A 12,940-nucleotide genomic window follows, 5' to 3' on the forward strand; every position below is an offset into this window, starting at 1 on the left:
TTTTTATTCACTGCTTTTTGCTTTCTTTCCTTCACTTCCACCAGCACTTTCACTGGATAGAGGTCGCTTGGTAAAATATCTATCCAAAAAGATTTGGCTTTGCCTACTTTTTAAAATGTTTCTAAAATGACTTAGGCAAATGTCATTACTCTGACCAGCAATACGGCCAGTGTGAACCTTTTCAGGATGTTTCTTTTCAATAAAATCAGTCACTTTCTGATAATACCTCAAGATTTCCTTTATCGAGCGAGATCCTTCCACGACGAAGCAAACATGCAGACTGAGACCAATGAACAGAAGTTGAATAAAAAATGGCACTGCGAACTAATGTAACGTTGTATGGTGAGTTTTTGTTCGTATCGTGTAGCAAAAATATGTTGAAATTTCATGTCATATCCTGAAAATTTCGTATGCTGGGGCGTTCATATCCTGAGGTACCACTGTATATAGGTTTTTCCATACAATATGATCTCATTAAGTTGAAATTGTCAGTACTTTTAACTCAAACCTATTTTTCTGTGTATCATCTAACCTTTGATAGGTCTATTATCTTTATTTTCACTTATATTTCATGTATTTACAGACAGATAAATAAACTGTACAACTCTATGCCATTATGACCTCACATTGACATCCTATTACTGATGCTCTCATGAGCATTCTGATTGGGACACAAGGGGATGCCATAACAACACATTCAAAAGCACCATAAAATGTATACAATTTTCTAATCATTCTGTAAACATATTCTTGAGAAATAACTTGATAATGGGAAATTTATATGCAGAGAGAAATTCAGAAAATTGGATATTAATCTCTTTAACTTAACAGGGTTTTACCGTAATAAAAATTTTTTCCATATAGATCTATAAATGCTATGAAAAAATCTATAATTGTATGAAAAATTTATGTAGAATTAAGCTAATTATTAAATAATTAGAACCACAGGCCTCAGCAGCTTTTTTAAATTTACAGTTTATTTAGCTATTAAGACTTAATTTCATCATTTTTTCTGTTTTTACAGACTGTTTTACTTGAGAGTATTGAGAAACCTGGTAAAAGGTTACTTGTAGGAAACACACATCTTTACTTTCATTTAGATGCAGACCATATTCGCCTGGTGCAAGCAACAATTTGTTTTAAATATTTAGAACATCTACTGAAAAAACATGCTGAAGAAGTTAGTAATTATTATCTATTTTTGTAATTTTTAAATCTATATTTTATAATGTGCTTTCGCACCGGTTACTGGTTAATTGTAGATAGTTGGACTATATTTTATACTAAATTTGTGTTCTCATGTACATAAATTTACACTTACAGCATAAAATTATAGCATTACTGTTGTAAATAAGATATTTTACATAATACAATATGTATATACCTCCTATTCTGAGCAGTGTTAACCATTAACAACCATTGATGACTTGTACCAGCCATAACCATACATGAATAATTCAGCTAGAACATGTTACATCAGTTCAAGATACTCTGTTCAGTTGTATGCACTAAAACAATTGGCTGATGGATTTTGATTGATAATTGGCTAACTCTGCTTTGCTATTTATGAATATGAAATAAAATTCTCTTACTTTTTAATGAGACAGGAAACATGAGTAATGTATGGAAATTGTATGCAAGAAAACATCTCTTTTCAGTTTGCACTGTGAAATATGAAAAAAACGTAATATTCAGTAGTTAAATTTAGCTTTCTGAAGATACAGAAAACTATTTTATTCAGTTATTAATAATTTATTACAAAATATTTTTTAATATGCAATTAAATATGACAAATCCTTTGATAGAATGCATGCGAGACACCAGCTCTTATATTCTGTGGTGATTTTAACAGTTGTCCAGAATTTGGAGTTAATGAATTAGCAACAAAAGGCAAAGTTTCTGCAGAATCAGCAGATTGGCATAGTAGTAAGTATTTTAAATTTTCCTTCAGTTAATCCTTAGGTTTAAATGGGAATTTCTATTCTCAACCACTTAAAAATTATAAAACTGAATTAAAAACCTTTTACAGTTAAAAATTGGATATATTCCAGTATGCATCAAGCAGCACACAAGTGAACTGCAATGTACTAAAATGTTCATTTGTTGTGAAACCATGTTGTACTAGATTTTCTTTAGAAGTGTTGAACACAAGATCGTGTTATTAACAAATCACATAGCTTCTTTTCCACCTTTATTTAGTTGATACGGTATTATTTACACTTCTTGTGTTCAAAACTTCTAAAGTACTAAAAATGTGTTCCAATATTCACTGATGAGTTATTGGTGCAGCGACTAATGCATGTCACACTCATTGGGCTGTGGATATAGAGAGATATGATGAAGCTATATTACTACCTCCATGCTTATATTATTAGCACCCTTTTTACTACTTATCTGTTTCAGTGGTGCGCTGTCCATGGAAGCTGTGGAAATGCCATTTCCCTTGTGTTTTCTAAAATATAAATAAATACATATTGTGCGATTATTTTCATATTTTAACATACTTTGAATTAATTAAAATTAATGTTTTATTATATATTATAACCGCATTTTGTATCTTGTTACAAATTTCTATACTATATGTGAAAAACAGTGATAAGGTTTCTGTTGTATATTTGAATATAAATTCGTGTATGCATATTCTTGATGGAAGCACTGTATTGTTGAATATGGGACAGCTTCCATGGCAAAAATATTTGAATTGTATAAAACAGCCAGATTACAGGCATTTGCACATGCACTTTACAGAGCACCAACCTCACACGGTTTAGCTTGTGGATGCCACATACTCAAATATCATATAGTAATACCTTGACTTACGCGAACTTGGAGTTACGCGATTTTCAAATCTCGTCGATTTGTCTTTTGTTTGAGCGCCACGCAACCCTTGATTACTCACTCTCCCTATACTATTGTTCAGCTTACATGTTCGGATGTGTTGGGCGGAATCGACACATAGCTACAATTTATTTTGTGTTATTTATTTCTGTGTTTGTTATATCTATGGAGACTTGAGAGACTATATGGTGATTTCTTGTAACCGTGAACGAATCAATAGACGAAATAAGATTAACGAGAACATTTATTAGCTTATATATAATCCGACTTGGATTTTACACAAATTGCGAAATTATACCCCGACTTACGCGAATTAGACTTACGCGGTTATCACTCGGTCCCACCTATCGCGTAAGTTCAGGGTATTACTGTATAATAATTCTATCCAGGGCTGGCACAGCTTCCCTATCATCAAATGTCACCGCACACCACTGATCTGTTTTAATCCAAAGCTGTTTTGACAAAATATATCTACAAATATTAATATAGTGCTGTTTGATTCTGTCTGCTTGTCAGGTTGCCAGACATTCCAGTGAGAGTTTGCTAAACAATTCACTTGTGTATCTGTTATGGCTGAGGCTGATGGCATACTGGAATGTACCCATTGTTGTTAGTATGTTAAATGTGATAATTGTTGAAATGAAGACCCTCCATATATGTGGATATTAAATGTACTCAGCATAATATAGCACTCAACATTATTGTTATTATATGAAATTTGCAGGACACACTAAGTTACTATTAATATTGATATAACAACACATATTGATAATATAATCTTATTTTAATTTAATTTATCAGATAAAGAAGAAGCAATTGTGGGATTATCAGTCAGTCATGGCTTAAAATTAGCAAGTGCATGCGGATATCCGGAATATACTAATTTCACTACTGGCTTTAAGGGATGTTTGGATTATATATTTTATGATACAAACAATTTGGAAGTTGAAGAATGCATACCTTTTCCAACAGATGAGCAAGTCAAGCAATATACAGCATTGCCGAATGTGGTTTTTCCATCGGATCATCTAGCATTAGTATCTACTCTAAAGTGGAAATAACTTTTCTCTGTTGCCTTAACTTAATTGTGTACATATTCTATATTAAATTTTTTTAAAATTGGAAAGCTTCTGGTAACTTGTTGTTTTTTGCAACTGGAACATATTGTGTTGCAGTTGTATATAAAAAATTATTCCAGTTAGCGTTATTTTAAATGTTTTAAACTCAAGTCTTGATTAGAGATTATTTTAAGGATCAAATTCTGTTATAAGGATACATAATAACTAAAGTCCAGATTTTTGGGAGCCACACCCACTTGGTTTTTGAAAGGGGCAGAGTGTAAAAAGACAGACTATATTGGTTTTAGTCAGTAGGCCCACTCATTGCCAAATTGTTTAGCACCCAAATGCAAACCTGCTCCAAAACGGTGACTAGCACCCAAACTATATATTTTGCACTCAACTCTCCCCTTTTTTACATTTTCAAAGAATGTGTTGACAATTATTTTTTTTTAGTGGTTTTTATTCATTCACTTGAGGGGAGAAAAACAAATTCGTTAAACCAGACCATGTATGCTGAGGGAAAAAATACAATAATTAGCTTATTCTCTTCTTTTGTTGACAGAAAAGGGGAATTTTCTGGACTAAACAACTACTAAGTATTAGGGTTGTTCTAAGAACATAAACAGATTCACTGAAAATTTGCAACATGTGTTTTTTTTTCTGAGAAAAGAACAATCTAGAAAATCCTGACTTGTGACCACAACATTCCAATTTCCTTTTCCTAATGTCGCCAACACCAAACAATGGCAAAATTGTCCGCATCTAAACTGAACATTTTAGCAAATAAGTTTAAAGATGACGGTGTATGCACAAACAGAAAAGTTTATCACTGTTCTATTTGCAATTATGTGATTTCAGTTGATGTGAAACACCAAGAAACAAAAATCAGGTGACACATGACTAAGTCATTTCTCCAGAAATATATGGAAAATTTATGTACCAGAACCATTTACGGTGTGATCATGTAAAATGATTGATAAACAAATGTTTTTGAACCCCATCTGGGCTCTGCTTCAGGTTCCAAACAGTTTCTAGATAGATGTTGATATCCGTTAAAAATCCATTCGGTCAACATGTCATTTAAAGTTTGAGTTCAAATCATAAGTTCGAATGGATTTATACAACTCAAGTCGCGCATGTGCGACCAGTTCACCCGTTCATGTATGACAGGTGAACTAGAGCATGGATTAGAGCATGTGAATTAACTCTTGCCAGGCCAACAACAACAGCATCTCCTCTTTAAAATTTAGATCCTCCACCTCCATGTTGGAGGTGGAGGATCTAAATATGTGCATAGCTTCCAACCATTTGAGGTGTTCAATGAGAGGCGAATCGTGGAGGAGAATGGCCTGGGAGAAGTTTGCTACTATATCAGGATCGGCTACATATGTAGCGAGGGTCGTGGAAGTTCTTCTGTGTCGAATATCATCTAGATGCTCTTCTATTCTGATGCCCAAAGATCGTTTAGTAGAGCCTATATATATTAGGTTCCTATCATACCTGTTATCCTTCAAAGGGATACTATAGATTCCAGGGCATCTGGTGGGGTTATTTTACCTCTTCATTGAGCTCCCTCCAACATTCTGTGCACTTAGGGACATCCTATTCCATATAGTCGGGGGCCATGCGTTGCACAACCAAGTGCTAGAATTGGCGCACTTAATTTGTTATAATTCGGTATTCCAATTTAACGCCAAGAACTACACACAGAGTAAGGGAGTCCCCGTGGGCAGCCCGGTTTCTGGGGACCTATATGAAATGGTGGTGCAGCAGTTGGAGAACAGGGTACTCCCTCAATACCTCCCCAACATCCAATTATATAGGAGGTATATAGATGACATCATCGTTTTTTGGAAAACAACAACAGATGAGGCAACCTTTGTTGATTCTTTTAACAATAACCCATACGGGCTAACACTAGAAGTAGAGCAATCGAGCCCATCGGAAGTGCACTTTCTGGATATAGGCATCAACACTTTGGTATATCATAAACCTGGATCCACATCATCCTACATTCCTGCCGTATCCTGTGATCCGAACACATATAAGTCTGCAGCCTTTAAAGCATTAATCAGAAGAGCCTTTACACATTCGTCTAACATCCAGGCTTGGGATACCGAACTAGCATACATACTCCGTGTAGCCGCCCAACATGGGTATCACAAGCATATACATAAGCTAATACAACATCAGCAACATATACAGAAAACGCACAGGAATTGGAACAATTCAAGGACAGAGATCCGGAGAGGACATAGAACAAATTGCCATCACATACAATACATACTTAAAATCTTATACACTAAGGTTGCCAGCAAACAGCAGATATGTCTCACTTTTAGGAGGTGTCCTATTATTTTCAACATCTTACGTAATGGAAGGGACCTCTAACCCCATCAGACGCCCTGGAATCTATAGTATCCCTTTGAAGGATAACAGGTCTGATAGAAACCTGATATATATAGACTCCACTAAACGATCTTTGGGCGTCAGAATACAAGAGCATCTAGCTGATATTCAACACAGAAGAACTTCCACGACCCTCGCTACATATGTAGCCGATCATGATATAGTAGCGAACTTCTCCCAGGCCATTCTCCTCCACGATTTGCCTCCCATTGAACACCTCAAATGGTTGGAAGCTATGCACATATTTAGATCCTCCACCTCCAACATGTGCATAAATTTTAAAGAGGAGATACTGTTGTCGTTGGCCTGGCAAGAGTTAATTCACAACATGATCTAATCCATGCTCTAATTCACCTGTCATACATGAATGGGCAAACTGGTCACGCATGCGCAACTTGAGTTGTATAAATCCATTCAAACTTTAAACAACATGTTGACCGAATGGATTTTTAATGGATATCGAACATCTATCTAGAAACTGTTTGGAACCTGAAGCAGAGCCCAGATGGTGTTTGAAAACGTTCATTTATCAATCTTTTTACGTGATCACACCATAAATGGTTCTGGTGCATATATCCGGTGTAATGAATAGTGAATTATCATATATGGGAAAGCTTGTCCCTGACAAGAGCACTCAGAAAAAAACTATGTGAAACCAGTTGATGATCAAACAATATCTAAAATCCTGGACATTATCGGAGACAATCCTGTAGTGTTTATACTGGACGAAACAATGGTACATACTGAATGTTCTTGTTGCACCACCAACAGGATACTATGTACAACTAATGTACCAACTTGAAAATACAAACTCAACTACAGTGTCCCACGCTTTCAATGATGTTTACGTCAAGTTGTGGCCAAATGGTGCCCAGTACGTAAAGGTTTGGCTTGTCATTACAGATCAAGCAGCTTACATGTTGTCAGAATTCTCAAATTTGAAGTGCAGCTACAACAATCTAAAGCATGTGACTTGTCTTGCCCATGCCCTACACTATGTATGTGAATATATTCATGTAGAATATAGCAAGGCCAACAACTTCATTTTGAAAATGAAAATGGTTCTCAAGTACCCTAGTCAGGAGCGCTTGTATCAAGACATAACTGGGCTGCCATTATCACCCAGCCAGTTGTCACCCATTGGGGGTCTTGGATAAACAGTGAGGTATTCTACTGCAAGAACTTTGAGAAAATTAATCCATTTATCAATAAACTTTCTCCTGGTGATTCTGTGGCCATTGACAGTGTCAAGAAACTGGTTGCTGATCCAGTAGTGACCACAGAGCTCTACTCCGTGCATTCGTACAAGTTATTGGTGGATAAAATCAATGAGCTGGAAAGACATGATACTGAAATGCAGGATCAGTGGAATGTTGTAAGTCAGGCACTTGATGTACTGGATAGTTTTGACCTGGACAAACTCAGATCTAGTTTATGAAAAAAATCTCAATTTGAAAAATATTTTGGATTGACTGAAGTAGAATTCTGAGTAAAAATGAAACATGACCCGTTAGTCTTGGTCGACATAGAAAAATCTTTTTCTTATATAAAGATGTTCTATCCTCTAAACAAGAAAATCCACTTTTAAGAACATTGAAATGGTTACTGTGGTAAATTACAATGCTCATCTTTATGTGTAAATTGCAAGAAACAACTATGTAGTTTGTAAATATAATACTTCTTGTTGTTTTTTGTCTTAACAATACAGCATTTAAAAGCATCCAATCCATTCTAAAAATTCACCCAAAAATCTGGACCTTAATAATAACATTTGATTGAAAACTATAAACAGAATAGAATAGATAAATGATAGTTTTAATATAGATAAAGAATAATATATATATACATACATACACACTAGCAGTGACATACCCTACCCAGGAGGGGGCAGTTTTGAGGAAGTGGGGAGGGAGAGAGAGAGATTTCACGACAGATGGCTCTAGTCTACTCATAATATTCATTATTCAAACTGATACTAAATTGATACGTCTGTGCTGTGTGTCAATAACGACACTTTAATTTTCCTTTTAGGGAGGGGCAACTGCCCCTCCCTAAAAGAAAATCTTTGCTATCCTTTGCTGGTGCACATTAGTGTGCAAAACTTACAAACAAAAAAGCAATCATTGCTTAACTCCACAAGAAATCACCTGGGAAACATGGAATACAGAGACAGACTGTTTCTTCTAGCCATATTGCACATATGAACTCACTCAAACTTATAGTGAATGTCTTTAATAGCTGAATACACATCTGCATATCACACTGGGATAATGATAAAATAAGACTCTACAACCAATAACCAGTGTGAAGTACAGTTAAGCAATAAAAAACAACGTAAGATAACCTGAGGAAGAACCCGGAAGGGGTTATGAAAATATTATTATTACTTAACCATACTTTGCACTGGTTGTAGAGTGTCTTATTTTGTCTCAATAGCTATCACCTTTCATCCTTTTTATTGTAGTCTTGAACTGCTTGTGCTGACTGCACATGTTTTGTGTGCCCTCACATCACCTGTGATGTCTTCTACCTGCATGCAAATCACTTTTCTATTGAATTGGGTATTTGTTGTACTGATCACAAGCCCTTTTCTGTAATTTCATGGCTATCTGCTTAAAAAGTACATTGTTGCTTAAGTTTTGCATGCCAGTGTATATATATATATTTGAATTAAAGTAATTTTGTATAGAACCATTTGGTTAAATTTATAAAATGTTTTGGAAAATTGTGATCACTAAATAATTTTATTAATAAAATGAATGCAAATGTATTGATCTTTATACATTCAACAGGAATCAATATACATGGTATCCTAAAAGTAGTTTACAGTTTCAAGCTTTTATATAATGACTTTGAATCTACTGTGATTCAAGTAATATATCAACATTTAAACTATTATTATTTATTTATTTTTCATATATTCTTTATGTATGAAGCACATAATGAATAGTACTGTGCTGATATATCAAACTGAAATTGACATGTTTACAATGTCAACATAAAAATTTTCATTTGCATATCTCTGTCACCTCTACCAGTCCTAATAATAATAAAAAATTTAGCTTGACTCAATCATGTATTCTACACTCCTCAAAAGTGAAATTGCAGGACTGGTAGAGGTGACAGAGATATGCAAATGATTAAGTTTGTATACACATTGGGCCATGTGGTACCCAGTTTTGGGCTAAAAAGACCAGCAGCTGGCTTGATCCATAAATGTTATCAGTGACAGTTTGTAGCAGTTGAACTTTCAAAGAAGTGTAGAAAATGCCTCAGATATGACAGTAGCTGAATACCACCAGTTAATGGCTGGGAAGTGACCATATCCTGGAGCTGCATGATTTATCAATACATGCAGTTGCCATGCATGTTGGGTACGATGCGGGTACCATCCAGTGATGTGGGACATGATGGATGCAAGGATTCACCAAAGAGGAAGTGGATCATGAAAGAGTGCACCAAATGGACCATCAGGACCCATTTGCAACAGCATGTGACATCTGAAGCCACTTGTCATCTTCAACAGATGCATCTGTATTCATCCAAACCATTTGCAACAGGTTGCATGAAGTTGGGCTGCATGTCTGGTGTGGTATCTTTGTCATACAACTGGAGCACCGAATGGCACTGGCTATTATTTATGGATGAATTCTGCTTCTGTTTATGAAGGAATGACTGGTATGGCAATATCCCAGGGATTGCTACATGCCAGCTTTTTACACTGAGCGTTAATATTAGGCCTCCCGATATATGCAGTCAGAATACTGGAAATGGGCACCAGAGCTGTCCATTGATCAAATATTAGGCCTCCCCAAACCATGCACGTAACACTAGATGTTACGTGCATGGTTTGGGGAGGCCTAATATTTGATCAATGGACAGCTCTGGTGCCCATTTCCAGTATTCTGACTGCAGACCAGCATCACACAAATTGTAGATCCTGTGGTTTGGTCACTGGTGCAGGCCATACCTGACAGTGTTTCAGCAAGACAATGCCTGACTGCACATGACATGGCAAACTCACCAGCCTGAACAGAATTCACATTCTTCCCTGGCCAGCAGCTTCACCAGATCTCCCTCCTATTGAATGCTTGAGGGACTTTGTCTGACATGAGGTGCACTGGGGACCACCACCTCATATCATAGATGACATGCACCACAGCTGACATAGCTAGGCAAGGGATACCTCAGGCAACCATTAATTGCTTCATTGGTAGTATGTCTCGGCATATAGCTGCCTGTAGCAGCCTTTTTGTTACTGAATAAACAGATACCTGTTGCATTTGTTCTTTTAATCATTTGCTTGTTTCACCTCTACTGGGGCCCACCAGTGGCCAAGTGGTTCCATTCCCTGAACACTGGGAGTTTGGTCATGGGTTTGTGCCTTGCCAGGATGTGGAGTTTTGCTTTCTCTACATCTGTAATGCCTAAATAGAGGCCAGTTACCCTTAAAAAACCTCCCAGAAGGCATCCCACTAGGCAGATTGCCCAAGTGTTGCATTGCTGTAACAAAACAAACTTACCTCTACAGGTCCTGCAATGTGCATCTCGCTACCTGGCTACACAAATTCTTTCATAGTGTAATACATTTTTAAAGATTGTATTAATATCTCAGGATGGACTCAGGATAAAGATTAAGAAATGAAATATGACATGATAACTTGTATACAAGGGACATTGATCGTTATCGGCACCCTCGGGATTTGACATGCATGCACACCTACGAAGATTGTCTCTGATTCCATCCATGAGCCACTCGTAGGGAGCAATTTTAACTAACGTAAGTTAATTGTTATAAAATATTCTTTACTTTTTAAATATTAAGTTATTTTTATATACATTTCTTCATAAAACTATATTTAATTATAATTTTCTTTAAAAGTATATTCATACAAATTGAAGAATATTTTGTACCAGGTATGTATATCAACCACATTTTATTTCACCAAGTTGTTATTTTATTTATAACTAGCTTACCCGTCGCGCATTGCTGCGATCTCAGAAGAAACGAAATTCAAGCAAACTCGTTATGATAAAATTCAATTTACATTTTATCATTTTTATTGAAACTTATTATTATATTATTATTATTATTCATTTTCATCGGGAAAACATTTCAAAGTGTCGTTTCAATTCTATTTATTTATTGGAATGCTTGTGGATACACGATATTTTTTGTTTTTCCGTCTGGTGCTTATGTTACTGTAAAAGCCCGTATATTGGTAAATCCTAGGTTTTACTTGTAAATCTTCGGATTTACCAACATGAGTTGGTAAATGTAAGGATTTTTATAAAGTAAGATGATTTTCCGGGCTTATACCATTAGAATTTGGTACATGCTAGGTTTTATTAAAGACGATTAGTAAATGTTGGTTTTGGAAATAAAACAATGAGTATTTTAATAATCATTTATTGCAATTATTATAAACAGTCAACTTATTAAGTCCTACTTATAAATAACTAGTGAAACAGTTTAAAAATACTTTTTTAACATAACAAAAAATAAAATTATCTTGTCAAAAATAATATAATAGCTTACCTGGCTAAGCTAATCAGTAATCACAGTATTTTTTTTAATCAATTGGTATTCATTGTCATTTAATAAAAGTAAAAAAAGGATTTTACTTGTTACAACGTGGAGAGCTATCATGGCATTTTGAATTACAAAGTAATCCTGATGACTTGCAAGTACACTTCTTTGTTACGCATGTTTTTAGGCAGTTGCATTTCTTGAAACCTTGTCCTCCGGTCAAAGACAACTTCTCGAAGACTCACTTCTTTATCTCTAACAACTTCTATCTTGATAAAGTCTTCAGGGCATGAGGTAACTTGATTTTGTGTATAAAGCTGCTTTAGCACTCCAATTTTGGAACCTAGTTGGTAAAACTCGTTGTCCTTTACATCTATTACAACTGCAAAAACGCTTTTCGGGTTGGTTTTATTTTTGTCAATTTCAGGCACTTTCAATCTTACATTTTGGCAATTTTCATATTTGAATATTTATCAACAGACATGGCTTTCATTTTTTCAGCTTGTTTCTCCAAACTAATTTTGTATTGTTTCTTATAGTCACTACAGATTCTATCGTTTTTGGTATTGGCTCTATAGTTACAAGAACTTCCTGAGACTCAATCATGTTTTCTGTCTCTAAATCGTTACATTGGAATCATCGGTTATTGCTTTGCCTTCATCTTCTCAGTAATAATCATTTCATTTTCTTGTGTTTTATCGTTGAGAGTGCTATTGTCTATATTCCCTTCTGACTCATTTTCAACAATGCTTTCTTCCTTGTCCTGGTCGATTGCATTCTCGACGTCATTATTTTGTTCCATATTGTCATGCGAATGCAACAACTTCTCTAAATCTTCTTCAGATCTTATAACTCTAATCATATCACCAGGGATTGCTGAAGTTGCAAGGCCCATTTTCATTGGATAACCAAACATTGCTTCGTAGGGAGAATATTTAATTCCCTCGTGATATGCTCTATTTTTCATCGTCTGGATGAATCTTTAACCCTCTGACCACTTCGATAACTGATTGGTTTCCATCCACGTGCTCAACATATTTTCTATGTCTTGATTAGCACGCTCCACTGATCCTTGACTTTGGCTATGTCTTGCCTTTCCATG

At 35.5% G+C, this 12,940-nt stretch overlaps 2 protein-coding genes across 2 annotated transcripts in view; both read left to right on the plus strand.

Annotated features, from left to right (window-relative positions):
* Positions 1-3,967, plus strand: part of LOC111622979 (2',5'-phosphodiesterase 12-like) — an 18,162-nt gene extending 14,195 nt beyond the window's left edge. The window contains exons 5-7 of the mRNA XM_023365456.1: positions 1,025-1,180; positions 1,806-1,926; positions 3,640-3,967. Coding sequence (XP_023221224.1) covers positions 1,025-1,180; positions 1,806-1,926; positions 3,640-3,899 — 537 coding nt within the window. The 3' untranslated portion in view covers positions 3,900-3,967. The remainder of the gene's footprint in view (positions 1-1,024; positions 1,181-1,805; positions 1,927-3,639) is intronic.
* Positions 3,968-5,657: 1,690 nt separating this feature from the next.
* Positions 5,658-6,645, plus strand: LOC111622989. Its single transcript, XM_023365469.1, has 2 exons — positions 5,658-6,055; positions 6,105-6,645. Exons 1-2 carry the CDS (start codon positions 5,658-5,660, stop codon positions 6,643-6,645), a joined length of 939 nt encoding a protein of 312 aa, XP_023221237.1.
* Positions 6,646-12,940: the final 6,295 nt, after the last annotated feature.

Source organism: Centruroides sculpturatus, unplaced genomic scaffold (genome assembly GCF_000671375.1).
Source record: "Centruroides sculpturatus isolate CEXI.00-Female unplaced genomic scaffold, Cexi_2.0 scaffold289, whole genome shotgun sequence".
NCBI lineage: Eukaryota > Metazoa > Arthropoda > Arachnida > Scorpiones > Buthidae > Centruroides > Centruroides sculpturatus.

Excerpts from the sequence above, each read along its gene's own strand:
- LOC111622989 (XM_023365469.1), top strand. The coding sequence starts at position 5,658 with ATGGTGGTGCAGCAGTTGGAGAACAGGGTACTCCCTCAATACCTCCCC. Across the intron at positions 6,056-6,104 it reads CGTGTAGCCGCCCAACATGG|AAAACGCACAGGAATTGGAA; the intron begins GTATCACAAGCA and ends CAACATATACAG.